The sequence below is a fragment of the Cordyceps militaris genome, assembly GCF_000225605.1.
Source record: "Cordyceps militaris CM01 unplaced genomic scaffold CCM_S00001, whole genome shotgun sequence".
NCBI lineage: Eukaryota > Fungi > Ascomycota > Sordariomycetes > Hypocreales > Cordycipitaceae > Cordyceps > Cordyceps militaris.
Genome location: NW_006271969.1, coordinates 3,141,123 through 3,165,885, shown reverse-complemented (window position 1 = coordinate 3,165,885; position 24,763 = coordinate 3,141,123). Strand labels below are relative to the sequence as shown.

At 52.4% G+C, this 24,763-nt stretch overlaps 8 protein-coding genes across 8 annotated transcripts; 4 read left to right on the top strand and 4 right to left on the bottom strand.

Annotated features, from left to right (window-relative positions):
• Nucleotides 1-326: 326 nt before the first annotated feature.
• On the top strand, nt 327-2,382 carry CCM_01016 (phosphoglycerate mutase, 2,3-bisphosphoglycerate-independent; the record flags this gene model as incomplete). The annotated part of the gene is made up of 4 exons (XM_006666174.1): nt 327-366; nt 711-1,063; nt 1,126-1,507; nt 1,556-2,382. 4 exons carry the CDS (start codon nt 327-329, stop codon nt 2,380-2,382), a joined length of 1,602 nt encoding a protein of 533 aa, XP_006666237.1.
• Nucleotides 2,383-2,618: 236 nt separating this feature from the next.
• On the bottom strand, nt 2,619-3,242 carry CCM_01015 (uncharacterized protein; the record flags this gene model as incomplete). The annotated part of the gene is made up of 1 exon (XM_006666173.1): nt 2,619-3,242. The coding sequence occupies one exon, from the start codon at nt 3,240-3,242 to the stop codon at nt 2,619-2,621; it is 624 nt and encodes a 207-aa protein (XP_006666236.1).
• Nucleotides 3,243-6,331: 3,089 nt separating this feature from the next.
• Nucleotides 6,332-9,293, top strand: CCM_01014 (frequency clock protein; the record flags this gene model as incomplete). Its single annotated transcript, XM_006666172.1, has 2 exons — nt 6,332-6,602; nt 6,676-9,293. 2 exons carry the CDS (start codon nt 6,332-6,334, stop codon nt 9,291-9,293), a joined length of 2,889 nt encoding a protein of 962 aa, XP_006666235.1.
• Nucleotides 9,294-9,954: 661 nt separating this feature from the next.
• On the bottom strand, nt 9,955-10,870 carry CCM_01013 (uncharacterized protein; the record flags this gene model as incomplete). The annotated part of the gene is made up of 4 exons (XM_006666171.1): nt 9,955-10,182; nt 10,240-10,397; nt 10,471-10,551; nt 10,633-10,870. The coding sequence occupies 4 exons, from the start codon at nt 10,868-10,870 to the stop codon at nt 9,955-9,957; spliced, it is 705 nt and encodes a 234-aa protein (XP_006666234.1).
• Nucleotides 10,871-11,614: 744 nt separating this feature from the next.
• CCM_01012 (uncharacterized protein) lies at nt 11,615-12,667 on the bottom strand (the record flags this gene model as incomplete). Its single annotated transcript, XM_006666170.1, has 6 exons — nt 11,615-11,656; nt 11,694-11,818; nt 11,868-11,955; nt 12,019-12,173; nt 12,223-12,375; nt 12,427-12,667. The coding sequence occupies 6 exons, from the start codon at nt 12,665-12,667 to the stop codon at nt 11,615-11,617; spliced, it is 804 nt and encodes a 267-aa protein (XP_006666233.1).
• An 862-nt stretch (nt 12,668-13,529) lies between these two features.
• Nucleotides 13,530-14,086, top strand: CCM_01011 (uncharacterized protein; the record flags this gene model as incomplete). Its single annotated transcript, XM_006666169.1, has 3 exons — nt 13,530-13,610; nt 13,670-13,999; nt 14,078-14,086. 3 exons carry the CDS (start codon nt 13,530-13,532, stop codon nt 14,084-14,086), a joined length of 420 nt encoding a protein of 139 aa, XP_006666232.1.
• A 3,899-nt stretch (nt 14,087-17,985) lies between these two features.
• On the top strand, nt 17,986-21,878 carry CCM_01010 (vacuolar import and degradation protein 27; the record flags this gene model as incomplete). Its single annotated transcript, XM_006666168.1, has 5 exons — nt 17,986-18,021; nt 18,114-18,295; nt 18,691-18,745; nt 19,107-19,170; nt 19,474-21,878. 5 exons carry the CDS (start codon nt 17,986-17,988, stop codon nt 21,876-21,878), a joined length of 2,742 nt encoding a protein of 913 aa, XP_006666231.1.
• Nucleotides 21,879-22,287: 409 nt separating this feature from the next.
• Nucleotides 22,288-24,618, bottom strand: CCM_01009 (Heterokaryon incompatibility; the record flags this gene model as incomplete). The annotated part of the gene is made up of 1 exon (XM_006666167.1): nt 22,288-24,618. One exon carries the CDS (start codon nt 24,616-24,618, stop codon nt 22,288-22,290), a length of 2,331 nt encoding a protein of 776 aa, XP_006666230.1.
• Nucleotides 24,619-24,763: the final 145 nt, after the last annotated feature.

The window sequence follows — 24,763 nt, the reverse complement described above, 5'->3', positions numbered from 1 at the left end:
TTCTTCTAATAGTAGATATCCACTCTATATATATATCTTAAATAAGTTATTTATATTTTCATTATATTTTTATATATAAAATTTACTTAATTATAGTAGGTAGAAGGTGTATAGTAATCTGGTGGTTTGTAAAAGCGGCAAGTTTTTTTGTCCCCCTCTTGATGGGAGGTAGGTACCCTTGGGCGGATCTTAGCACTCAAATCACGCAAGATACAGCAGTCAATAATTCCTTCACTTTCCCGATCTACTTCCCCCAAATAGCCTTCGCCTGCTACTATTTGGTACTTCTTACCTCTAGAATTACTCTATCTCTGCCGCTGTTCAACATGTCTGCCCCTATCAAGACAGAGCAAAAGGCTTGTCTGAGTACGTTTCCATCTCCCACCTCAAACTGCCCCTCCAATCCAACGGTTGCCCCGGCATCGTCATCGCGACGAACCAGCACCATCACTGCAAGCATTGAACGTGCGAGCGCTTTCAGGCCGCAACATGACTGTCTCCTCGCCTCCTCCTCCTCCTCCTCCTCCTCCTCCTCCTCCTCCTCCTCCTCCTCCTCCCCCACACTCCAAGTCTATGCCTGCCAGGGCTCGCTCGCCAATTAGGCCGCGCAGCGCCACCAAGCCGCGCCTGGATGCGGTGCTCTTCTGCTGCTACATTCTCATCTACGCTGAACTCGGCTGGCTAATCATGTTCCTTCTTCGCGGGCACAGTCGTCATTGACGGTTGGGGTATCCCGTCCGAGGAGAGCCCCAAGGACGGCGATGCCATCACCAACGCCAAGACCCCGGTCATGGACGAGCTGTACAAGAGCGCAACCGGCTACACCGAGCTCGAGGCCTCGTCGCTGGCCGTCGGCTTGCCTGAGGGCCTGATGGGCAACTCCGAGGTTGGCCATCTCAACATTGGCGCCGGCCGTGTTGTCTGGCAGGACGTTGTACGCATCGATCAAACAATCAAAAAGGACGAGCTGAAGGACAATGCCGTCATCAAGAAGACGTTTGAGAGCGCCGCCGAGAGCAACGGCCGTCTGCATCTTTGCGGTCTTGTTTCCCACGGTGGTGTTGTAAGTCAGCGACCCAGGGCCAGATATGATCTTGAATGCTGCATACTTACACAAAGCACCAGCATTCCAAGCAAACTCACCTTTACGCTCTCCTGAGAGCCGCCAAGAAGTACCATGTCAAGGAGGTGTTTATTCACTTTTTTGCTGATGGCCGTGATACTGACCCCAAGTCGGGCGCTGGCTATATGCAAGAGCTCGTCGATTACTTGAAGGAGGTCGGCATCGGTCAGATTGCCACTGTTGTTGGACGCTACTACGCCATGGATCGCGACAAGCGCTGGGAGCGTCTCGAGATCGCGCTGAAGGGCCTGTGCCTCGGTGAAGGCGAGAAGAGCGATGACCCCGTCGCTACCCTCAAGGCTCGCTACGAGAAGGGCGGCTCCAAGGACAAGGACGAGTTCCTTACCCCCATCATTGTTGGCGGCGATAATGGTCGTATCAAGGGTGTGTAAAAACGACGCTGTATTCATCGCACAGGCTAACCAGTTACAGATGACGACACCGTCTTCTTCTTCAACTACCGATCCGACAGAGTGCGCCAGATTACCCAGCTCCTGGGCGACGTTGACCGATCGGTGCTCCCCGACTTCCCGTACCCCGCGATCAAGGAGCTCGTCACCATGACCAAGTACAAGACCGACTACCCCTTCGAGGTCGCCTTCGAGCCCCAGCGCATGGACAATGTCTTGGCTGAGTGGCTTGGCAAGCAAAACGTCGAGCAGGTCCACATTGCAGAGACGGAAAAGTACGCTCACGTTACCTTTTTCTTCAACGGTGGTGTTGAAAAGGCCTTCCTTCTTGAGGAGCGCGACCAGAGCCAGGATCTGGTTCCCTCCAACAAGTTAGTTGCTACTTACGATCTCGCCCCCGAGATGTCTGCCGACGGCGTCGCCGACCAGGTCGTCAAGCGCCTGGGTGAGGACCGCTTCCCCTTTGTAATGAACAACTTTGCCCCCCCCGACATGGTCGGCCACACCGGTGACTACGATGCGGCCATCATTGGCTGCGAGGCCACCGACCAGGGCATTGGCAAGATCCTCGAGGGCTGCAGGAAACACAACTACATTCTCTTCATCACCGCCGATCACGGCAACGCTGAGGAGATGAAGTTTGCCGACGGCAAGCCCAAGACTAGCCACACCACCAACAAGGTGCCGCTTCTGATGGCCAACGCCCCCGAGGGTTGGAGTCTGCGCAAGAGCGGCGGCGTATTGGGTGACGTTGCCCCCACCATTCTCGCGGCCATGGGTCTTCCCCAACCCGAGGAAATGACTGGCGAGTCTCTTCTGGCTAAGGACCTAAAGCGCAGCGCCAATTAGATGTGATGACGACGGGATGAACTGTGATGATTTGTGATTATGCTTGTTGGGAGAGCCGGGAGTCGGGAGTGGTGTGGCGAATATGAAGAACAGATATGAGAAAGTTGACATGATAGAATGCATTGATAGACAAAGCTATGAACAAGGTGTGAACTATAGACCTGAAAGTGCAAAAATGAAAATACAGGGAGTGTGGACACCAGCAGTATGAATATCGACTGTTTATTCTTGAATATTTACGGCTGCATCGGCTTTTGCGGTGTAACTCTCTTGTCCGCCTCAAAGTGCTTGAGCTCGTCATCGTTTAGATACTTGGGCAGCTGATCTGCCTGCCACTGTTTCAAATTAAACCCTATCCCAGCATGCGTGAAGTCCTGTTCATTCGCCTGGTCCTTGTGGTACTTGATCCGAACAAAGCTTGACTCGGCCGTCTCTGGCTCCAGACTGAGCGAGATCATGGAGCAGATGGTGACCGTCTTGGGCATGACCGGCAGCGTCCACTTGTGGCAGCTCTTGAGCTGGATCAACGCCGGCTCGTCGCGCACCACCTGGTACGCGCCGCTGCCATTGCCGACGGACACCATCTTGGCGAGGCCGAACCACTGAGCCGCAATCTTGTAGCGGTTGTCGGCGTAGCCAAACTGGTCGTCGTAGACGGCGTCGGGCGTGTAACGCTCAATGCGGGCGATGGTTGGGCGGCAGTCGTAGAGGGCGAGGATGTCGTCGACGAGGCCCTGGCGCGTGGGGGAGAGCTGCAGGGAAACGGATGGGTTTGGGGTGAAGTCGGAAGAGGAAAAGTTTTGACGGTGCTCGAATTGAGCGCCGGGCGCGATACTGCTGCCGGCGGCGCTGGTTGACATGGTGAGGGCGGATCGGAGACGTACGAGGCGGGCGGCGGGAAGGACAGCGGCTCTAAAGGTGTTCATTTATGTGCGAGATGGGCGCGCCCGGGGTCTACAATTATTGAACACTGTTGAAATATATATATGATTGTTGTCTGGCTATAGGTCCTTGCATGTCGGAGTGCTTGGATGTAAGGATGACAGCACCATGATGCGTTGACAGGAGAGCACATGTGCATCAGGCAGGCGGACAGCCCCGCACAGTCATCGAGATCCAGATCGATCTAGAAGAGTTGGCGACCGGAAAAGACAGAATGACTGTTTTTCTTTGTAACGCCGGTGTATTTTACGCGCAACTGATTGTTGAATCAAAAAATTTGTCGGTCGAGAATAAAGGTGCTGGAGCGGATTTACCGCGGATGCAAGTGGATGCGGTGCAGCCGCTCCGTTCTCAGCACCGGCGCTGAACCGGCCTTTTTTTTTTTGTCCATTCGTTTCAACTCGTACAATAAATCTCTTCATGTTGAATGCAACGGTGGAGCCCCGTGCAGAAATACACGATGACAACGTGATACCCTGATCGACAGCTTTGGATGTGGGGGCTATGTCGTCAGAGGTCAGAGGTGCAACCTTGTTGAAATTTTGAAAATGGCACAGCGACCCAGCGAGTGTTGGTACATTGAAAAAGATAGGTACCTACCTAAAGCTAGCCCCTTTGATTAAAAAGCTTGATGCTAGGTAATCTAGCTTGGTTTCGCGTGATTCAAGGATATGGCGGTCAATAAGAAGGGAAATGTATCCGTACTCCGAAATGTACAATGCTCGAGGGGCAAATGCTCCAGTCTGACGGCAATCTCACTCACAGGCGCGATTTGCGTGATAGATGCAAAGCTTCAAGATCGAGTTATGGATTGAGGACCCCTTGGTGGGTTGGTGGGGCACCATATGCGGGACCTGTGATGGTGTGGCTTTATTTTTTATTTTAGCGTGGCTGTGCTTTTCATCGTACTTTGAATATCGGGCAAAATGAATTATATTATTAGCCGTAATATAAACGCCTTGTCAACGTGTCAGTCATTTCACAGACCGGGAGCCTGATCTCCCCTGGTGCGCGTCGCGAAAGAAAAAAAAAAAAAAAAAAACCAATCCATCTAGGCTTGGCTGCCAAAAGCCAACCGCGATGACTGGGCAAAAGCTCCGATCCAAGGTCTTGTTCTCCCTCCCTCGCTCGAGGAAGATATTGCCCGCCCGCGCGAGCCGCCGTAACTAACGACACAGTGGAAATTCAATCTTGGGATTTTGTTATTGCGACTAGTAGGCTCAAGGTCATCGAGATGTTGTTGGGAATGCCACTGCTTGGCAGCGGATACAAGCAGACGATGCAGCACGACTTGTGAAAAATAGCTAGCCGATAGCCCCTTGCGCAGCTACGAGGGTGCCTTTGTGTTATTGTCGTTCTCTTCAGTTGACATCTCATCTCTCTATAATATTACGACCTTTTCCTGCTCATCAACTCGAACAAAACACCAGAGCGCGCACAGTAACTTGATAGGCATCGGCACTGTACATCGACAAATCGCATCTTGCGAGGCGTTTGCACAGTGTCCTAGGTACTAAGGAAGCGGAGTTCGATCAAGCTGCTAGCCCAGGACGGCCATCAGCCGAACGACGCCCAAGGAATCTTCTAACTACCTCTAGTAGTATTCAAAGTACGCTGTAGCTATGTATGGGTAAGGTGGTTAGGATAAAGAAACGATTCTGGCAATTACTACGACTGAATTATCAAAGTACTGAGGTAGTTACATAGGTAGGTACCTTTTCGGCTCTCAACTGCCAGGGTCTGGCTCCAGTTACCGCACACTGAACACTGAACCACTAAACCCACCCCACAACGGCTCGTTCAGCTCTACCTGTTAATTGTACTCGTGCCTTGTTGACTCCTTCGTCCTGGTACTTGTATTTTGTATTTTAGGTACGCTACTCGATACACCCCATCCTGGTACCAACCGTTCCATCCGCCCCAGGCCTTTGAGGGTCTCGATTGCACTTTTGTTTGGGCACACGCCTATTGACCACTGTGGGGCGGAGCAGGCCTGTCCCTTGTCCTCTCGACGGCTTCTCTGACAGAGATCCTACAGATCCTACCTACTCTTTGATCCCACTCCCGTTTTCTACTACACAACTTTGTTTTTTCTTCAAAGACGACTCTATTAATCAACTATTTGGACTTAGCTTTTCGACCATTGGCGAGTTCCTTGGGTGCTATCAATACCTGGGCAGACGATCCCCATCCCGACGCCTACCTCTCACCGTCGGCCAACCAGCGCTCAACGAGCTCCCCAGCACCTGCTGCTGCGCCGATTAATCCACCACCGCAAATTATTCCACGATACCCTATTTATCGTCCATTTCCTTCGCCCAGGCCGAAGTAGTTCGACTCTCCAAGCCTTTCGTCGTGCCACCCTTACACACTCTTCACGAGAAAGACTACCTCTACTCTCAGTATAAATTCAATTACAAGGACGCAATCGGCTTTGATACCGACCAAATTCATCGACATCGGATTTTCCTACCTAGCCACGAAACATCCAATTCTCCAACCGACAACCTCATTCTCGCTTTACACTGTCGTATATGTTGGCCGCCAATCACCCTGGTCCCGGTGTATTTGCAGCATAAGCTGGTTTCGCTCGGTGAGTCAAATTTTCTACTGCACGCCTCGCCATAGTTACAAAGGCACCTCCCAGATAATACGGAGTAGTAGCGATCGCGATCCTTTCATCACCTATCCAATCACACCGGCCTTGACTTGGTCCACTTCATCCTAGCCGCATTCCCCCGTTACAACGATTGCGACCCCGCCAGCTAACGGGCATTTTCTCTTAGTACCCGGTGGCATTCTTCTAAAAGAACGGATTCAGCTCCGCCCTGACGACGCCGACGTCACTGCCAGTGCTCCCTTAGACCCCTGTTTGCCTCTGGTGCACTCCACCCCAGGGTTTCCATCACGATCCATGGCGAAATCGAACCATGTTTGAACCCTCTTCGACTTTTTCTCCTCGTTAAGTCATCTTCGGATGCCAGAGCTAATAATGCAAAATTCAACCATGGACAGGGCGTTTGCAACGCCTTGTAGTGCAAATCCTCGCAGGGTCTCGCCTGGCAACTCCCTCACGCTCCAGAATCACGGCCTCACCCGCGATGCCTCACTCCGCGCTAGTCCGGGCTCAGCACCTTCCAACCTGAACGCTATCACTTCCTCCCCACGCCGACAGTCGTCGGGCAATAGCCACGAGACTGGCCAGAGCGATCCCAAGAAATGGTTTGACCGCTCAAATCAAAATGCAACTGCAACATTTGATTCCAACGGCATGGATGGTACGTTCACTTGCCTGCTGCATGAAAAGGAATTGGGTTTTGAAATCCTTCGCTAACTTGACCGTGACCGCAGTCGATCCTCCCTTCTTCCAAAAAAGTTCGGGATCATCTACCGAAGACCGAGTCGGCTACAATAATCTAGCTATTCCTTCACACCTTCAACCACAACAACAAGAAACACAAAGTAGCAGCGCCGACGACTACCGCAGCGTCATCGACGACTTGACAGTCGAGATCCAGAAACTCAAGGATGAGCTGAAACGCTATAAGCAACGTGGACCGAATACACTACGCAAAGACCAGCTCTTTGAAATCAAATTTCATGGCCTGCCCAAGCGCAAGAAGCGCGAACTCGAGACGACTCTTCGAGAATTCGCTGCTAATCTGGAAAACTCTCCTCCAGTCTCATCACAGCTGAAAAAGTCGCCAAACGAAAAGATGCATTTTGGTTCCGGCTCCAAGCATGCCTCGTCCTCTTCTGGCTCTAACATGCGCCCAATGGACTCGGCGTATGCCTCCATGTCAACCGGTGCGAACTCTGTAGGCGTGTCTCTTGGCCGTCATGCCAGCATCCAGAACGGCATCAGATCCTCGGAACAAAAGGTAGAAAGCTACCTTCGAGACATTCCTGAAGGCCTATACCCAAAACATGTTGCCATGACAGACAAGGACAGAAAAAAGGTCGTTGTTCGTCGACTCGAGCACCTCTTTACCGGAAAGATTAATGCCAGTCAGGCTCGCAAGCAGCTGCCCCTGCACACAATACCTCAACAATTCCAATCAGCCGCTTCACTGGCTACGCCCTCTATCCCTTCACTTACTTTGGAGGCTGCGCAGACTGCTTCCGTGCAACCACAATATACAGTAGATGGCAAATTTGAGCCTTCTCGAGAGGCGCGCATACTTCCACCCGGAAGCTCAAAGAAGAAGAACCGATCCCGGGACAATGGTTCAGCCTCACACTCCAACGGAGATCAGACAGAATCCACCGGTAATAGTAACGGAAGCGCCAATAATGGCTCTCCGCCAGACGCATCACCCCCGGAACAGCGACCAACTCGGCCAAACGACCTCGACCCTGACCGGGCCCAAATACCCGCTGACAATATCGAATATATTCGACATCTGGGATTGGTTCCTCCCGAACTTCTCCCTGATGCCACTCAGGAAGCTCCGGATGTTTCACCTGATGCCGAGGGCTGGGTGTATTTGAACTTGCTCTGCAACCTGGCGCAGCTGCACATGATCAATGTCACTCCTGACTTTGTTCGTGCTGCCGTGTCTGAGATTAGCACAAAGTTCCAACTGTCGCCTGACGGTCGCAAGATTCGGTGGCGCGGCGGCTCAGAAGGCACCAGGCTCACGAGCGACAGCTCTGCTGAAAGCTCTCAGAAAAGCGCGCGACTAAGTAGTGGCGGTTTCAAGGGATCGAGGAAGTCGAAGAGCAAACGGCAGAAGACTGGCCACTCAATGGGTGACTCTGGCAGCTCCAGCAAGGACGCTTCCAAGTTTGGTCCGCAGGCCTCCTTCTCGTCGGACAGTTTTCACTACAAGCCGCTCTTTGTTCGCCAGGACTCTCCAAACGGTGTTGCCTCTTTCGACGACACCTTGTCGTCTTTTGGCCCAGTTGAAGACAGCAACTTGGGCGAGTCGAGATACAATTTGAGTGGCTCAAGCTCATGGAACCGAAAGAAGCGTCGCCATGATGGCGCCATCATTTATTACAGTGGCGCGCCTTTCTGCACTGACCTTTCTGGTGACCCCGGTGATGCTTCACCAGCGACGTACATGATGTCAAGCGTACAAGTCGCAACGGAAAGCTTAACACGAGCACATCGGCCATTGTATAGATCTCCATCGGGATCGAACATAGGCATTCGACCACTCAGTCACCCGATTCTCCTAGCTACGGCAGATGTAGCCCTGAAGACAGACGAGGAGGAAGACCCACCCGGCTTTGCCACGGACTCGGGCGACGAAACCAGCGAGGCGGATATGGAGCTTTCTTGGTCTGATGAAGCTCAGTATCTCGAGCTCCATCCTCTGGAGCCTTGTGGATTGGGTGGTGTACTACCAGAGGATCACTTCATGGTGGTGGTGACAACGAAGCGGCCCAAAGTGGATGCAGCAAAGGCCATTACCAAGCACGGTGAGGGAGGCTGGGTTGCAACCACGGACAATATTATACTTAGATTGGCGGTCATGTCAACATCATCGCCAGCGCCTCAGCAATTACCGCCATCGCAATGCAGCTCCCCCGAGGTGGAAATTGAATACACGTCGGGGCGGATCAAGAGACTGGCACCGGTGCCACTACCACCACCAGTTATCTTCTTCCCGCCGTTCAGTAGCGACGACGAGTACGATTACGACGAGTTATCGGATTCGGAGCAACAGTCAAATTCGATGCCATTGATCTCGGAGGGACTTGCAAGCCGCCGATGCTTGGAGCAATCGGACGACTATCCGGACGGTGTTGATCTGAGCAGCGGCGACGAGGAGGGCGATGACCCCGACGATGAATCTGGAGCGGAGAGGATGTATGACCGGCCCGTGGGTGATGAGGTGGCGGTCATGATACCCCTAGATGGAACGGCGCGCCACTCGATTGGCAGCTCGGTGGCTGCTGCGGGGACGCCGAGGGGTCGGACCAAGAGCCCTTCTAGCAGCGACGATGAGGAAGAGGAATGAAGAGACGGGGTGATGTACAAGGTGTAATTTGAAGCGATGACATGCGCAATTTGGATCAGGGCTTGATCTCGGAACGTTGAAGACGACGGCGATGGGGTCTTGTGTGTTCTCCCGTCTATTGTCAAGTTGTTCTTGGACCTTTTTTTTTTCCCTTTTTTCATTCAGAACTAGCAAGGAGTCTGCTGGGCGCATTTGATGATTGTTTTTTATTTCATGGGCCGGATTGTAGGTCCTTTATTTTTACGGATGATTCCCCCGATGGCGGCCTTGGGCAAGGCAGCCAGCCTAGCAAATGCGCTGAGTGTATGTTAGTATAAATAAGATAGGAGATAGCACGCGCTCGCAAGTATATCAATGCCATTGACGAGCAGATCGCGCATCTCTACGCCCGCGGACTTGGATATGCTGCAGTGAATGCGCGTGCTTAGCTACATAGGTATGGTGGAAACCTAGAAACGGGTCGGATTGTAGGAGGCGAGGGCTGCCAGATATATGCCAGTCTAGAATACGAGGCCGTCAACATTCAGACGACCTGCGACTCTAATTTTAAGGAGCAATTTGCCAAGACACCAGAATTACACGAAGTAGGCCGAGACCACGGGAAAATCCGTATAAACTGCCGTACTAGTCTGTCTTGCTAGTCGCCGAGGGACGACGACGTTTACGCGCGCTGCCTCTCAGCAAACTCAAAGAGCATGTGCCAACTTCTGCACTCGTGTACAGTGCCCCATCCATCGATCTCGGCCTTGAATTTCCCATCGTCGTCTATAATGACCTTTTCAAGAGTTGTATCTCCTGTGCACATGATGGCTTGTCGAAGGTAGTCGAGGCAGTGGTCGAGATGCTGGTCATTAAACGTGCGAGTTCGAATAGCAGTCCTGATTGTCACCTTGAAGGAAACAGCGTCAGGGGATTATCATGGGCAAAAATGATAGAGTCAACTTACAAGGCAATGAATTTGATGGAACATGGAGATGCCATATCCTTCACGCAGCCTCTCCTCCTTCGCCTCCTTCCCCAGAGGAAGTCCGCCGACAAGGCCAAGCTTTCTGGGATCAGACACTGCAATAAGCCCTCCACCACCTGCACTCAATTCAACGTTAGCTGCTTCCGGGCTCGGAACATTCCAGCGGCGGCGTGGGAGAAAAAAAATTACACGCAACAGGAAATCACGTACGTGGCTGTAAAGCGTCCCAGAGCGTTGCATTTTTTAGATTCGACGATGCAGAGCCTGGGAATATATCGCTGTAGGACTGGTCTGGGGTGAACAGGACTCTTTCTCTCGGGATTGTTCCATGTGTAAGCTTTCGTCAGAACACCATGAATAACCGTTCCTTACTGTGACCAAAGACGACATCTGACGGTAAAGCCCATTCAACTCCAATCTTATTCTTTGCGTCAAGAAAGTAGACTGCAACAAGGCAAAGCGTAGTGATAACGTAGACGGCAGTCATTGCCTGAAATCGGGGCTTCCATTTGTAGTCGGACCTGTCCCCTGCGAGTTTCTCATTGACGGCAAGTTTTTGGTATTCAGGAGCTTCGTTGCTGCTTGCAACGAAAAACCACGACTTGCGCATATTGTGGCTGATTCGATAATCTGGGGGACCGTTTGCACTCCTAAGGAGAGGTAGCGAGAGTGAGGTAGAGAATCGTGGATCGCAGCTTAACTAATCCAAGCGAAAGCCATGTCTTCTTATATTTTTCCTTCCGTCTTCCCAGTTGCGCTACTGTGTCAAAGCTGTATTTGCTTCGTCTTCTTTCGCCGAGCAAGGAAGGGTTGGGTCTTGTTTGTTAGTTGTGCAAACTGGAAAAGACGGCTTGGCTGATGCACCAACATCAACGCCACCTACACATTTTTATTTCAAAGAAACAAATTACGCCATGCAGAATATTGATTTTTTTACGCCACAGTCACTGAGATTCTGGCCCATGCATTTACATGGGCATGATTTATCCGGTAGAGGTCCATGTGCGACATTTCGGGTTTCTTTTGCACTTGTTTGTGAGCGTCCAATGACAAGCTCGGCCCTGGATCTGTAAAATATGACTTTTTGGACACTGGAAAGCCTTCGCTATTTTTCGACTACAGCAACGGCTACAATTTTCTATCTAAGTTTAAAACTATTCAGAATGATTTCCTCAGAATATCTCTGGGAGGTCGACTCATAGCAACGGCTACACTTTACTATCTAAGTTTAAAACTATTCTAATAATGATTTCTTCCTCAGAATATCTCTGGGAGGTCTTTCTCCCCATGCTTGTACACTGCTTGGCTGACTATTATTTGGTTCGTTTTCATCCAAGACAAGATGGCTTCCGGGTTACGACAGGTGTGCTGAGACAGATGCAAATTTAGCTGCGGACTTACAACATGTGCGGTGTTTAGTTTGGGGAGCGTACCATGGTGCTAAAATCGGGAACTGGATCATTGTAGCCATCGACCCAATGATAGACAATTAGACTTGTATCTCCGTGACACATGATAGCTTCGCGAATCATATCGACGCAGTGATCTTGAAACAGAACTTCACGTTAGACTGCAATTAAGATTTGAAAGGTGTGGCATTGAGCTACCTGCATGTCCTCGCAGATATGGCTGTGAGAACCAATCAGGGGTATTTTCTTTGTAATAGTCGAGGTAGATAAACTTTCGGAGCATGTTCTGCGGCAATTAACTTATTAAAAACGCAATTCCTGGCAAGGCATTGATTGGGTATTAGCTTACCACACAGTGAATTTGGTGAAATAAACCAAGGCTCGCCATGTAACCAATGTTCTGCGTTTCCTCGAGATGAACAGCCGTCTCAAGCGAATAGCTTGTCGATGCTCGCGCATCGTCTGTTGAAATGTTCAGTATAGGCGGGTAATCCGGCATTGATTCTGCGACCAACAGCTGATTAGAAAGGCGCGAAAGAAAGGAGTTGCGAACCTTTGTCAATCTTGACCAACATACTGCTTCCCATTTCCGTATAACGGCCCCAAGTATTGTCCATCTCGGGGCTTGGAGGACCGCTGTATGGGCTTCTCTTGAATAAGGAGCCATTAAAGCGTTGTTGAATAGGCGGGAAATCAATTCCGTCGTCTAACAAATTAGTTTTCATAATTGATAACTCTCAGATGATTGGTAACGTACAAATTTTGAGATGGGACGTGTCCGCAAACGTGAGGCCCCTACCACCTGTAAATGGTCTTAAATGGTAGCCAATTGCACCTCCGACGAGGACCAATGTAAAAGATAAAGCGGCATACAGTATCCAAGACACCTTGGCTCGATATTCTGGCTTCTCACGGCGTCGGGAACCATTACCAAGAAAGGCAGTATGCTCTTCTTCGTCAATAATATCCGAGTAACTGTTCTGCTTTGAATCGGACATTGTCAAGCGATTTTGCCAAAACAAGGGGTATTGTGTGTAATGGATGAGATGGTTTCCGACGACAACGATTCAGAAAAAGCAAATGGATTGTAAATAGTTTTGGTAGTTGACGTAGTCTAGAAGATAATAAACAAAACGCAACACGGCATTCAGGGCGTGCTTGAAGTGGTTGGCATAGGCAGCCATGTTAATTGAATTACACCATTAAACTTGTACAACAATACTGAGGCGTAAGTTCCAGCCTACTGGTACAACAATACTGAGGCGTAAGTTCCAGCCTACTGGTACAACAATACTGAGGCGTAAGTTCCAGCCTACTGGTACAACAATACTGAGGCGTAAGTTCCAGCTTACTTGTACAACAATACTGAGGCGTAAGTTCCTGCCTCTTTGTACAAAGCCTGCATCAAGCTTCCCTTTGACGGCAAGGCAGGGCATACATGGCAAACATTGCTTCGAGCCCCATTGCCGCTGCAAGACTATTACTATAAGCCCTGTGCTGTCAATATTATCACTAGTTCAAACTTCAATTATGGGTAACGCCTAAGCAAACTATTGTTGCATTGTTTGATGATCATTTTCAAGATTACAGTTCTCAAAGAACTCTGCACATGATCTCGGCGCTTTTGCAAGGCGCGTTCTGGATCCTGGACTTCACTTGCGGTAGAGGTCATGTGTTGGAGGACTGTAAGTATTCACTCGAATCAATAGACGTATCGTCGCTACTGCCGGCGCTGAGCATAAAAAGCAGTCATTCCCACCCTCACTTCATAACCATTCCACATAGAACTCAACAATCAGTCTCATTTCGCCAACATTTTCTCCCTCTTCAAGTATCTGAAGTGATTGCCCTTTTTACAACATGCTGTTCAACAACATCATCGCCAGCGCGCTCCTCATTACCGGCAGCCTTGCTGCTCCTGCTCAGGCTACTGCCGTCGAGGTAAGTAATCTCTAGTCGCTTGAAGTGCTAGAGGAAAATGAGTTGCTAAGATGACATAGGATGCCGATCACGCCAAAATGACGCCTCGCGAATACTGGGCATTCGCTTTTAAGCTGCGTAATGATGAGATGCAGCAAGCCAAACGCAACGAGGACCCGAATCTCGTTGCTCGCGAATACTGGGCCTTTGCTTTCAAGCTACGCTCCGGCGTCTCAGCTAAACGCTCTACTCTCGACTCCCAGTGCGAGATTGCCACTGAAGGAATCTACTGCAAATACTCCGGTGCAGACCTCGAAGCCTACGGTACGGCTAGCCACCTCGAGGAGGGCTGCCTCACCGTTGACACTGGCGTGTCTTGCTTCTACCCTGGTTCTTTCAAGCTCGATGGTGTAAGTTCTGGTGACACTATATGGCAGCTTATCCTAATACTAATTTTGCACAGTAAACTCCGACGAGAAGCTCTGTAGTTATCGTAGGAAGGGTTCAAGCGTCAATTCATGTACCTTTAGTATAGCTACTCTGTTGAGCAAGGTTGGATAAACAAACAATAGCTTCATTTTTGGTTGCGCTTAGATAGTCAATTAAACTTGCTTCTATAAATTCTGGAATAAGTCAATCTATAAATGGAACAAACAGGAAAACCGTGCGCACACACATGGCTAGTTTGTGGCGCTTTTATATGCAAACATTGCATACACGCCCTGAAAGGGTTTCCGCATTTCTCCTGTGAATATATATTTAAGTCATACGCACCCTTGACATGCCTTGCCTCTTTCACTCATCAACCAAGGTCAAAATTGACTGCCAACAAACAAGCCAAGGTTTACCATTCCTCTCACATTACGATGACGTCTGAAAAGACCATGCTTGGAAGTGTACTCGCCGTAGGGTGCACCGAAGAGTCGCAAACTAGGTAGGTAGTATTTCTTTTCTTGTTGCAGCTTTTAATCGTGGAAAGCTAATTCGGCCATCAGTGGCTTGCGGGCCGACAAAAGGGCAACAGCTTCTCTGAATGTAACGGCAGCCGTTCTTTCGACCGGTTCAGCGACCCCCAAGAGTGAAGCCAACGAACAAACGGTTGTCCACACCACACTTGAGGCACTGCAAAGCCAGCTCAGTGCTGTGACTGAGACCAGGAAGTATGCAGTGGTGAAAATTGGTCTGTACCGTACCTCTTTTTTTTTATCGCATTACCTGTCCACCATCTCTCTCTTATACCCTTTTCCCGGTTGGTAGCTAACATTAAACGTTAACTACCCCGCAGGCGCCTTATTCTACCCGGAATCAGTCAAGCTGGTGTCCAACCTCGTGCAGCAAGATGAAGCAAAACTCGTTCTGGATATGGAGCCTTTGTTCAAAACAGGGCCGCCTCCCCAGGAGGAAGTACTTACTGCCCTCAGAGACGACATACTTCCCTCGACCACGGTGCTTTGCGCGACAGTGCGTGAGGCCAAGGCACTGCTCGACATTGCAGGCATTCACATAGACTATCCACAGAGTATACAAGATGTCCAGAGCATGGGGCAGGCCGTGCAAACACTAGGCCCTGACTATGTTGTCATGAAGCGAGAGATATTGGGAGAAAATGACGGCACGACAACGCTTCACTATGTTCTCTGCGGGGGTGCAGAGCCGCAAGTGGTCATATCCCGCTTCAAAAATCCGAAAGGATTTTTTGGTGTGAGCTACTCCATCCCACGTACGTACCGCTCTTCCATCTACCATGACTTGCGCAAAGGAATCTAATCGTCTCGTTTTTAGCTCTGATCGCTGCGAAGCTCGCGGGCGGTTCTGATGCAGCTGGGGCAGTGGCTGAGGCTTTTCAGTTTGCAGGTGAATTACTTGAGGTGGGCTTATATTTCAGTTAGATCAGCCATTATTAGGAGCTTTTTATTATTATTCACTAGTTATTACATGGCTTCCCATTTTTTTAGAACCCGTTGCCGGCCCGGCCCAGCGCCTACCGCACAACCTGACAAATACCTGTACCTAACTACCTACCCTACAGTGGGCTTTGTAGGTACACCCACTGTATGTTTCTATGGATGGATATCTCGATATGCCGGTGGTAAACAATCGCAATCTTACGAGGCATCTTTGCATTATTGGTTACCATGTGGCTGTAACCTTGAGCAGTCTTACAACTCAGCAGTAAACTACCTACCTACCTACCAGGTAGGCAGCTTTGGGTGCATTTGCGGCGGCCTTTTTTTTTTTTTCAGGCTGCAAACGAAACCTTATTCGGCCCTAAACACATGGTGCGCAGGGGGTCTGGACGTCTGGACCGCGTAATGACAAAACATCTCGGCCGATTATCCCTCTGAGACATGGATCCTTTTTCTTTTCCATCTCTTTGCATACTTTAGTTATCCCTCTCGCCATGCTACGGCCGTCTCTCGCCTTGATTCTCCAACAAAAACTTGGCTCTCCCGTCTTTCCTTCTCCTTGTTCATATCCTTCAGTATCCCGCGTCGTCATCAATCATCATGGTCGCTACAGCGGCTTACTGCCTCGTCGTCGTCGCCGGCCTCGCGGGCGCGCTCGGGGCCGCGCCGCCACCTAGAGAGCAAGACGCCAAACCTGTACGAAATGTGGCCATTATCGGTATGTCGAACAACGTCACTTGACGCCCGAATCTACCTAGCACCAATGCATCTACGCACGAGTCGTCGATATCGTGTCGCCTGGCATGTGACACTGACATCCTTCCCCATGGGCTATTCCACCTCAACATTGCTGACCTTGACTTTCCATCACAGGAGCCGGTGCCGCAGGCGCCTCAGCCGCCTACCACCTCAGCCAGTATGCCCGCGCCGAGAACCTCGACATCAATATCACCGTCTTTGAAAAGACGCCGCGCATCGGCGGCCGCACCCTGACCGTCGACGCCTACGACGACCCCTCCTCCGGCACACAACCCATCGAGCTGGGCGCCTCCATCTTCGTCACAGCCAACCGCATCATGTACGACGCCGCCCTCGCCTTTAACCTGACCCTCGAGGACCCCATGCCGTCCGGCGCTGGCGACCTGACGATTATCTGGGATGGCACGCGCGTCGTGCTCGAGAGCACCGCCGGCGGCTCCTGGTGGTGGGACGCCACGCGCCTGTGGTGGCGCTACGGCATGAGCCCGTACCGCGCCGTCAACCTCGTCAAGACGGTCGTGGGCACGTTTCTCAAGCTCTACGACGCGCCGTTTTTCCCGTTTCGCTCGCTCACGCAGCGCGCGTACGAGCTCGGGCTCGAGCGTGTCACCGGCGTCACCGGCGCGCAGTTTCTCGCCGACGCCGGGATCAACGACGAGTTTTGCCGCCATGTGCTGCAGCCGGCGACACGCGTCAACTACGCGTCCAACCTGGCGCACATCCACGGGCTGGAAACCATGGTCTCGTTTGCCACGGACGGGGCTGTTGCTGTCCGCGGCGGCAACTGGCAGCTCTTTGACCGCATGCTGGCCGCCAGCGGTGCCGCGCTGCTCCGCAACACATCCGTCGCCGCGATTGACTTCCAGCCCGCCGACGGCCCCGACAGCGTGGCGCGCGCGCTGAAAAAGTACGCCCTCTCCGTGGCTGGCAGCGACGCCCCGGTGCCCACGGCGTTTGACGACGTCATCATCGCTACGCCCTGGCAGTACAGCGATATATCCCCCGGCCGCGGCATCATTACCCACAAGATTGACGAGATACCGTACAAGGAGCTCCACGTGGTGCTCTTCACATCGCCGTACCGCTTGCGCACCGACCTCTTTGGCCTGGCCGACGGCGGCACCCCGCCGAGCAACGTCTACACGACGCTGCAGCCGGGCGTCGCCGCCGACCCGGACCACGTCGTCGGCGCCACGGGCTTCTTCTCGCTGAGCACGCTGCGCACTGTCGTGCACCCGGCGTCGGGGCGGACCGAGTACCTCTACAAGCTCTTTGCGCCCGCGGCCGTGCCTCCCGCGCACCTGGACCGCTTCTTTGACCGTGACTGGCAGGAGAAGGCTAACGGGACGGCGACGACGGAGCCGAGCAAGGTGACGTGGTATCGCATGCAAATGTTCCATCCGTACCCTGTGGAGCTCCCTCGCGTCACGTTTCAGGACCCGATTGTGGGCAACGGTGTGTATTACACGTCGGGCATGGAGAGCTTCATATCGACCATGGAGACGAGCGCGCTCATGGGGAAAAATGTTGCGAGGCTGCTGGCGGATGATGTGGCGGGACGGGCGGGGACCGGTGGTGCCCATGGTGCGCCACCGCCACCGCGGTATGGGGGAGGCGAGGCGAAGGAGGCGATGCAGAAGCACATGCAGGATTTCTTTGAGACCATGGGGAATGACATGGAAGACTTGTTGACCGTGGATGAGTTGTAAGTGGTGGATTACATGGTTAGAATGGGTGAGGAAAAGAGACGGCTGTATGAGATTGAAGTATCGCGGGCTTTTGTTTCTCAGCGTTCCCCTTTTTAGTCGATTTAGCGATAGTTATTCCCCGCATAGACTGCAAAACGGACAATTGATAGATTGTCAAGCGAACTCCCATTCTCAACTTACACATAACCACTGCTACACCTATAAAATTACCAAATGAGCCTGGTAAGCGTGGCACAAGGTACCAGTTGTTAAGCAGCCGAAACAGAAGAGAGCACCCAGAGGACGACTTGTTTGCTCCTTACCTTCTGACTGCAATGGAACCCGAGGAGGCGTACGCGTGTACCTGCAGGTCGTCCGTCAACTACCTACATACCTAGGTAGTTACCAGACTGAGGTCGTCAGTGTAGTATCAGTCGAGCAATTACGTCATTTTAGTTCATAGCGCTACCTACCTACCTACCTACCTACCTACCTACTAAGGTACAGACAACGGCAACAAGTAACAAGTCCTGAGTACCTAGGTAGGTAGGCAACAGAGCTAGGCAACAGAGGCGAAGAGATTGTCTGCTTTTGATTCGCCTATAATCGAGTTCAAAAGGACTTGCAAGGCTCACAATTCAATCCGTGTCAGTGACTGGGAAGGGTTGTTTTCTCAGTTGTCACAAGCCAATCTTGCCACTCAACGTATGGTATAACTAACTGATGTTTGGCTGAGACCGTTGCTAGGGCGGGTGGCAAATACACTCTTTTCCTTGGAACGCCTGAGACGGTACAACGACGGGTAATTTGTATTCTCTTCGAATTAACTATGAAAGCCTTATTAATAACGATATTTACCTCATTTTCTACACATTCTCTCCTTCTGCTTTTGAGGGTTCTCATCGGCTGGCCGGCCACAGACCCTTGCCCCGCTTCCAGGCCAAACCACCACTAAATAGTAACTGACTTGGCCTTGTTTGTTCTACTTTTTTTCTTCCTTCCTACTCCTTCTTCATACTTTGCGCCAGACATCTGCGCATCGTTGCAAGGCAAGACAATCCCGACGCCATTCTTCTCGACACGGCTAAGACGCGCTCTCTTCCCGAAATAACCCGCGTCGACGCAAAAGTCCTCTTCCCGACTCTCTGCGCCTAGTGACTAAGATCAAAACAAACGAGCAGGAGCTTCACCCCACCTCGGCGGACAAAATGTTTGTCCTGCGAAATGGTAAGTAAGGCCACCATTCATACCCTGTGTTGCTCCTTCTAGATCCTCTCCCTTTCCTTTTACTTTTATTTTTATTGCCCAAGAAGTGAGCATGCCACTTGTTAGGTAGTTGCCTGTTAGGCCGCATAAGTACTCGTTATGGCGTGCGTACGTGTGCAGTACCTCCCATGTCAGGAAGGAGGGGTCGTTTGCTGCAGGTCCCCTTCATCAATGCCACTACCTCGAACCCCCCTTTCCTTCTCACATGCATCAGCCAACACCTCTTCTCGCTCCCTGTTAGCGACAACTACTAACTTGCCCTAGTCGGAAAGCTGATTTTCGGCTCTGGCGTCCAGGAGTCCCTCATTGAGCTACCCCAGGGTCAGCTCTACCTAGTCCGCCCCCTCTCCCCCAAGGGCTACTCGGAGCTCATCTTCAAAGACGCCGCCATCCGCATCCGCCGCACGAACCAAGATTTCCACTTCCAGCTTGTTGTCCAGCGCGCTTTTGAAGAGGGCGAGGAAGAGCTTCTCGCTGAGGAAGAAGGCGACGACGCTGAGATTGACGCTCTTGCCAGCGAGCGCGACGAAAAGACCTTTTTGCTCGACGAGGCCCTGCACTTTCGCGTCGAGACCCGCGACGGTGGCGACAGCGTCATTGCTTGGCGCGATCTGAGCGGTGACACGGGCGACGTCTACGAGTTTGTCTGCGACGCCGCCGTCCCCCCGAACCAGCTACAGCTCTTCCTCCGCGCTGCCCAGAAATGCCAGTACGAGCGCAAGTACCGCAAGTCCAACACCACCGCTTCCGAAGAGGACCTGCGGCAGTTTGAGTTTCACCAAGAGCTCCCCATACCACCCGCCAGCCCTATAAATAGTCCCTCCCTCACCCGCTCCATCGACTCCACCGAGTTCATGGCACCAACTACCCCGAGCAAGCAGCGTGCTGCTGCTTCTCCCACTACTATCCCCGAGGATAGCAAGCCGTCCGGCCCCATCTACGATGTCAGTAACCCGCCCAAGCCCAAGGAGATTTACGCCAGTATTACGGCCGAGCTGCATGTCTATGACCCCCAGCCCGGTCACTTTGCCTTGGTTGACGACTCAGTAGTCGCCACCGTCTCCGAGGTCGGCAAGTGGGAATACTGGCTACAGATTGAGGGCAAAAAGCCTTGGCTAGGAACCGCCGTCGTTTCCGATTTTAGCCCTGTCTTTGACTTTCAGTTCTTTTCCTTCGTCTTCAACCACTTTAGCCCCGATGGCGCTGCCCGTTCCTGGCTATTGCGATTCAAGGACCAGCCCACGCTGGAAAGGTTCCAGGAAGCTATTATGCAGGCCATCTGGGAGAGGCTCAACGAGACTAAATGGGCCAAGATTCAAGAAAAGGAACGTGATTACGTTCTCGACTCCATGGGTGCTCTCACCATGGAAGACGCTCCCCTGGAAGAGGAAGAGGATGAGGAGGAGGAGGAGGAGGAAGAGGCTGAAGATGAGGGTATTCGAAGCGACGTCTACGACAGCGAGGAAGACGAAGAGGAAGAGCAAGAAAAGGACGATCACGAGATCAACTCACAACTTGCTGTCGGCTACAAGCACGACCGCTCCTTTGTCGTCCGCGGCTCCAAGATTGGCGTATTCTCCCACACTTACGACAACCGCCTCAAGTTTGCCACCAACATCTCCAAGGTTACTACGCCCAAGGGCAAGCTCATGAATCCCAAAAAGGTCATGCTTCACGGCGAAGATCGCGATCTCATCATCCAGAACAATGTCGATCCCAACAAGTTGTATCGCATGGACATCGAATACGGCAAGGTTGTCGACGAGTGGAATGTCCACGACGATATTCCCGTTATCAACTTTGCTCCCGAGAATAAGTTTGCCCAGATGACTTCAGAGCAAACTTTTCTAGGTGTCTCCAATAATGCTCTGTTCCGTGTTGATCCCCGTCTCGCCGGCAACAAGCTTGTTGACTCGGACATGAAGCAATACGCCTCCAAGAATGATTTTTCCTCTCTCGCCACCACCGAAAAGGGTTATATTGCCGTCGCCAGCAACAAGGGTGACATCCGCCTCTTTGATCGCCTCGGCATCCGCGCGAAGACACAGCTGCCCGCCCTTGGCGACCCCATCACCGGTATGGATGTTTCGGCAGACGGTCGCTGGATTCTCGGTACAACCCAGAATTACATCCTGCTGGTCGACGCCATGCAGAAGGATGGCAAAAACGAAGGTAAGCTGGGTTTCGAAAAGGGCTTCTCGGCCGATACTAAGCCGCGGCCCCGCCGTCTGGCTCTCACGCCCGAGCATGTGGCGCAGTTCTACCACGAGACGGGTAAGCCCATCAGCTTCACCGCAGCCAAGTTCAACACGGGCGAAGGTGTCGAGGAGACGAGTATCATTACAGCCACCGGTCCCTACATTATCGAGTGGAACCTCAAGCGTGTCCTGCGCGGCACGAAGGCGCCATACAAGATTAAGCGCTACGAGGACGAGGTCAAGGCCGATGATTTCAAGTTTGGCTCCGACAAGAATGTCATTGTCGCCTTGCCCAACGAGGTCAACATGGTGGCCAAGCAGAGCTTCCGCAAGCCTACCCGCGAAAGCATCATCGGCAATGTCCGCATCTCCTCTGGCGGCCATAGGAGCTCTTTGGCGAATAAGATTGGCACGCCCCTGAGTGGCCGGTACAAGCTAGGCCGTGACGATATTGTGAATTCGCCATATTAGCTTTTTCCTTGTTCCATGTTGTTTCCGTTACTTTTCTTCTAATACTGTCGGCCTATCAGGTCTTGACTATTTATACAGCCTTTTTAACAAGCCCCTTTTCTTTCTTGGTTTTGAGAGGAGGATATATGTGGACATGAATCATACGAAGCAGAGAAGTATGAATGGATGGATGAGCAAAAATTGGGGAATTATCTTTGAAACCCAGATACCACGATTTACTGATTCAATTTACCGGTCATGAGTGTAATTTTGTTTGTGTGTTTTTTTACGCGTTGCTAATACAGAGGACGTGACGTAGCTTTAGATGGAAATATAGAAGACGACAAGAAAGTCTTCAACATGCATCATGGCCTCGTGCTGGCAGTCAATGTGAATGAGGGATGGGTATTTACAGGAACAGCAACCTCACTCAGACCAACACAAGTTCTCGGTCATTCACCCCCAAGGCCTCGCCATTCATGACACCATCGCAGTACGCCTCGCCCACCACCGTCCACTCTTGCTGCACTCCCTCGACAGGTCTCACGACTAGCGGCGTCGTCAGGCCGTACAGGACTACAATATCATCGCCCGGCTCCATCTCGCGTGGTCCCATGCCGACGTGTCCCTCGGCAGTCCTCAACACCCTTCTCCCGACATTCCGCTGCAAATTCGCCAAGAAGGCAGTCATGTCCTCGCCCTTGGCCACGTCCGGATCGAGTCCCACGCTCCGCATCTGCTCATTGGTGACCTTGAGCATGCGGCGGCCGAAGCGTTGCCGTAGGGCGATGCACAAGCTCGCATACTGCACGCGGGCGGACGCGACGCACAGCCCGATGACATCCTCCACCAGGTCGGCCAGCGCAAGGATAAATATGCCCGCGAGCGGGATGGGTCCGCGGGCGAGGCGGTGCAAGACGGTTGTGGCGCGGTAGTAGTCGAAGTACCACGGGGTGATGCCAATCGTGGCATAGATATTGAATATCGAATACGACCGCGCGGTCGTGGTAGCACGGAGCAGTCTCGCGCCGAGATCCGCTATCGACGATTGTAGTGCGAGGAGACGGGCTGCGCCAGCTTCTGGAGAGGCTAGTTTAGATTGGAAGTGGCGAAAGCTGAGGCCCGAGTCGTACACGCGTAGACATGTGTTGGTGAGAGTCTCCGAGGAGGGGGGCTCGGTGGCTCTGCTGGCCAGGGCTGCATGAACAAACTGGTCAACTTCGTCGAAAACGAGCTTGGCGTCGGTGTATTTGACTTGGCTCAGATCTGATATACTTTCGGTCGTGTACGTCATCTGGCCAACGGCAGTGACACGGCCGATGTGTCCGCCTTTGAGAAGAAGCCTGCCTGTTGACGCATCCGCATGGACCTCTGCTGCGTCTTGTAACCCTCCCGCGGTGAAGGCTGGTTCATGCAACGCCGCCCATGCCACGGGAAGTGCCAAATCCATGGCCCAGTCCGGTACCCATGAAGGTAGGCCCTCTGTTATTTTCGGCATCTGGTTAAAGAGCAGCATGTCCAGGTGGCCCTGCTCCAAGATCAAGCCCGCTGTTTCCGTGTATGCGCGTACCTGCGCCGCCAACTGATTCTCTATATTGTAGTAAATGCCCAGTTGCATCTTGACGGGATCATCAGGCGCCGTCAGGCCGAGGAGACCATACACTCGGTCCTGCGCGAGCGACACGGAGACTTTCCACCGCGACGAGTTACTTAAGCTGTAGTTGATGAGAATTTTGTGCAGCGGTGCGCGATTGCCACGCTCGTGAATAGCCTTCCGCTCGCTGTAGATCCGACGGAACGTCTCCGTGGCATCAAACACGGCATCGCGCATGTACAGCTCCTTGCGGGATACGGAACCTGTCAAATGGAATAGCCACCAGCTGTTTTGAACATTGTAAAAGAACATGCCCGCACGGAAGCAGTCAAAGCAGAGAAGCTCGTCACCGCAGACTACCACTATCTTTGGAGCGAGACAGGCCTCTTGGATCGTCCACAGGCGGCTAAAGTATGATCGCCGCAGCACGTCCAAATACGCCGCGATGGGATACTTGTCAGCAAAGTGTTTGGTCAGAGCAAGAAGGTCTTTGTGGTCTTGTATCTCCACGGGGTCGGTCAGGACGATGGTGGCATCGGTGAGAGCGTCAAAGATGCGCATGATGGTGGCGACGCGTGGGCCCATGAGCTCGGTGAGGACGCCTTCCGCGCAGATGGCTCGGACGTAGGTATACCAAGTGTCAGAGGCCGCGGTACCGGGGCCCAACCAGACAATAGCACGGCGAGAATGGCTGTAAATGACCTGCATGAGGCGCACCTGCTGCGCTTTCTCGTCGTTGTCGTCTTGGTTGATGCAAATCTGGTCGATGAAGATGGGGAGCTCATGCTTGGAGCCCTTGTCCCGGGCATTGGCGGCGGAAAACCGCAACAGCGCGAGCTCCAGCGGACGATAGATGAGCAGGGTGGACGCGTGCTCGCCGCCGCCGCCGCCGCTGTCCACAATGATGCGCCGGTTCGGGCCCTTGACGGACGGCGGCACATCCCAGGCGTACGAGAGCGCATCGTACTCGACGGATGCGGCGGCACCTTGGTCGCTGCCTGCTTCGCATGTCTGGATGGAAATTCGGATCGTGGGCTCGACGCCCGGGATCCAGGAGGGCTCGGGCGGCAGGAGCTTAGCGAGCCGAAAGGTACGCGCGCCGGCCGGTATCGGTGTGTACGTGTACTTGGGCAGCTTGTCGCCCAACAGCAACGGGAAAGGTGACATGGCCTACCAGATTTCTCCGAGGAGCAGGAAGGTGGAAGGAGAGGCATACGAACGACTTATCCCGACCAGTTATTTCTGCCCAAGGACAACGAGAAGAGGCCGTGGCAACTTGATAGCACGGCCAGACCACTTCAGCCGCAATCAA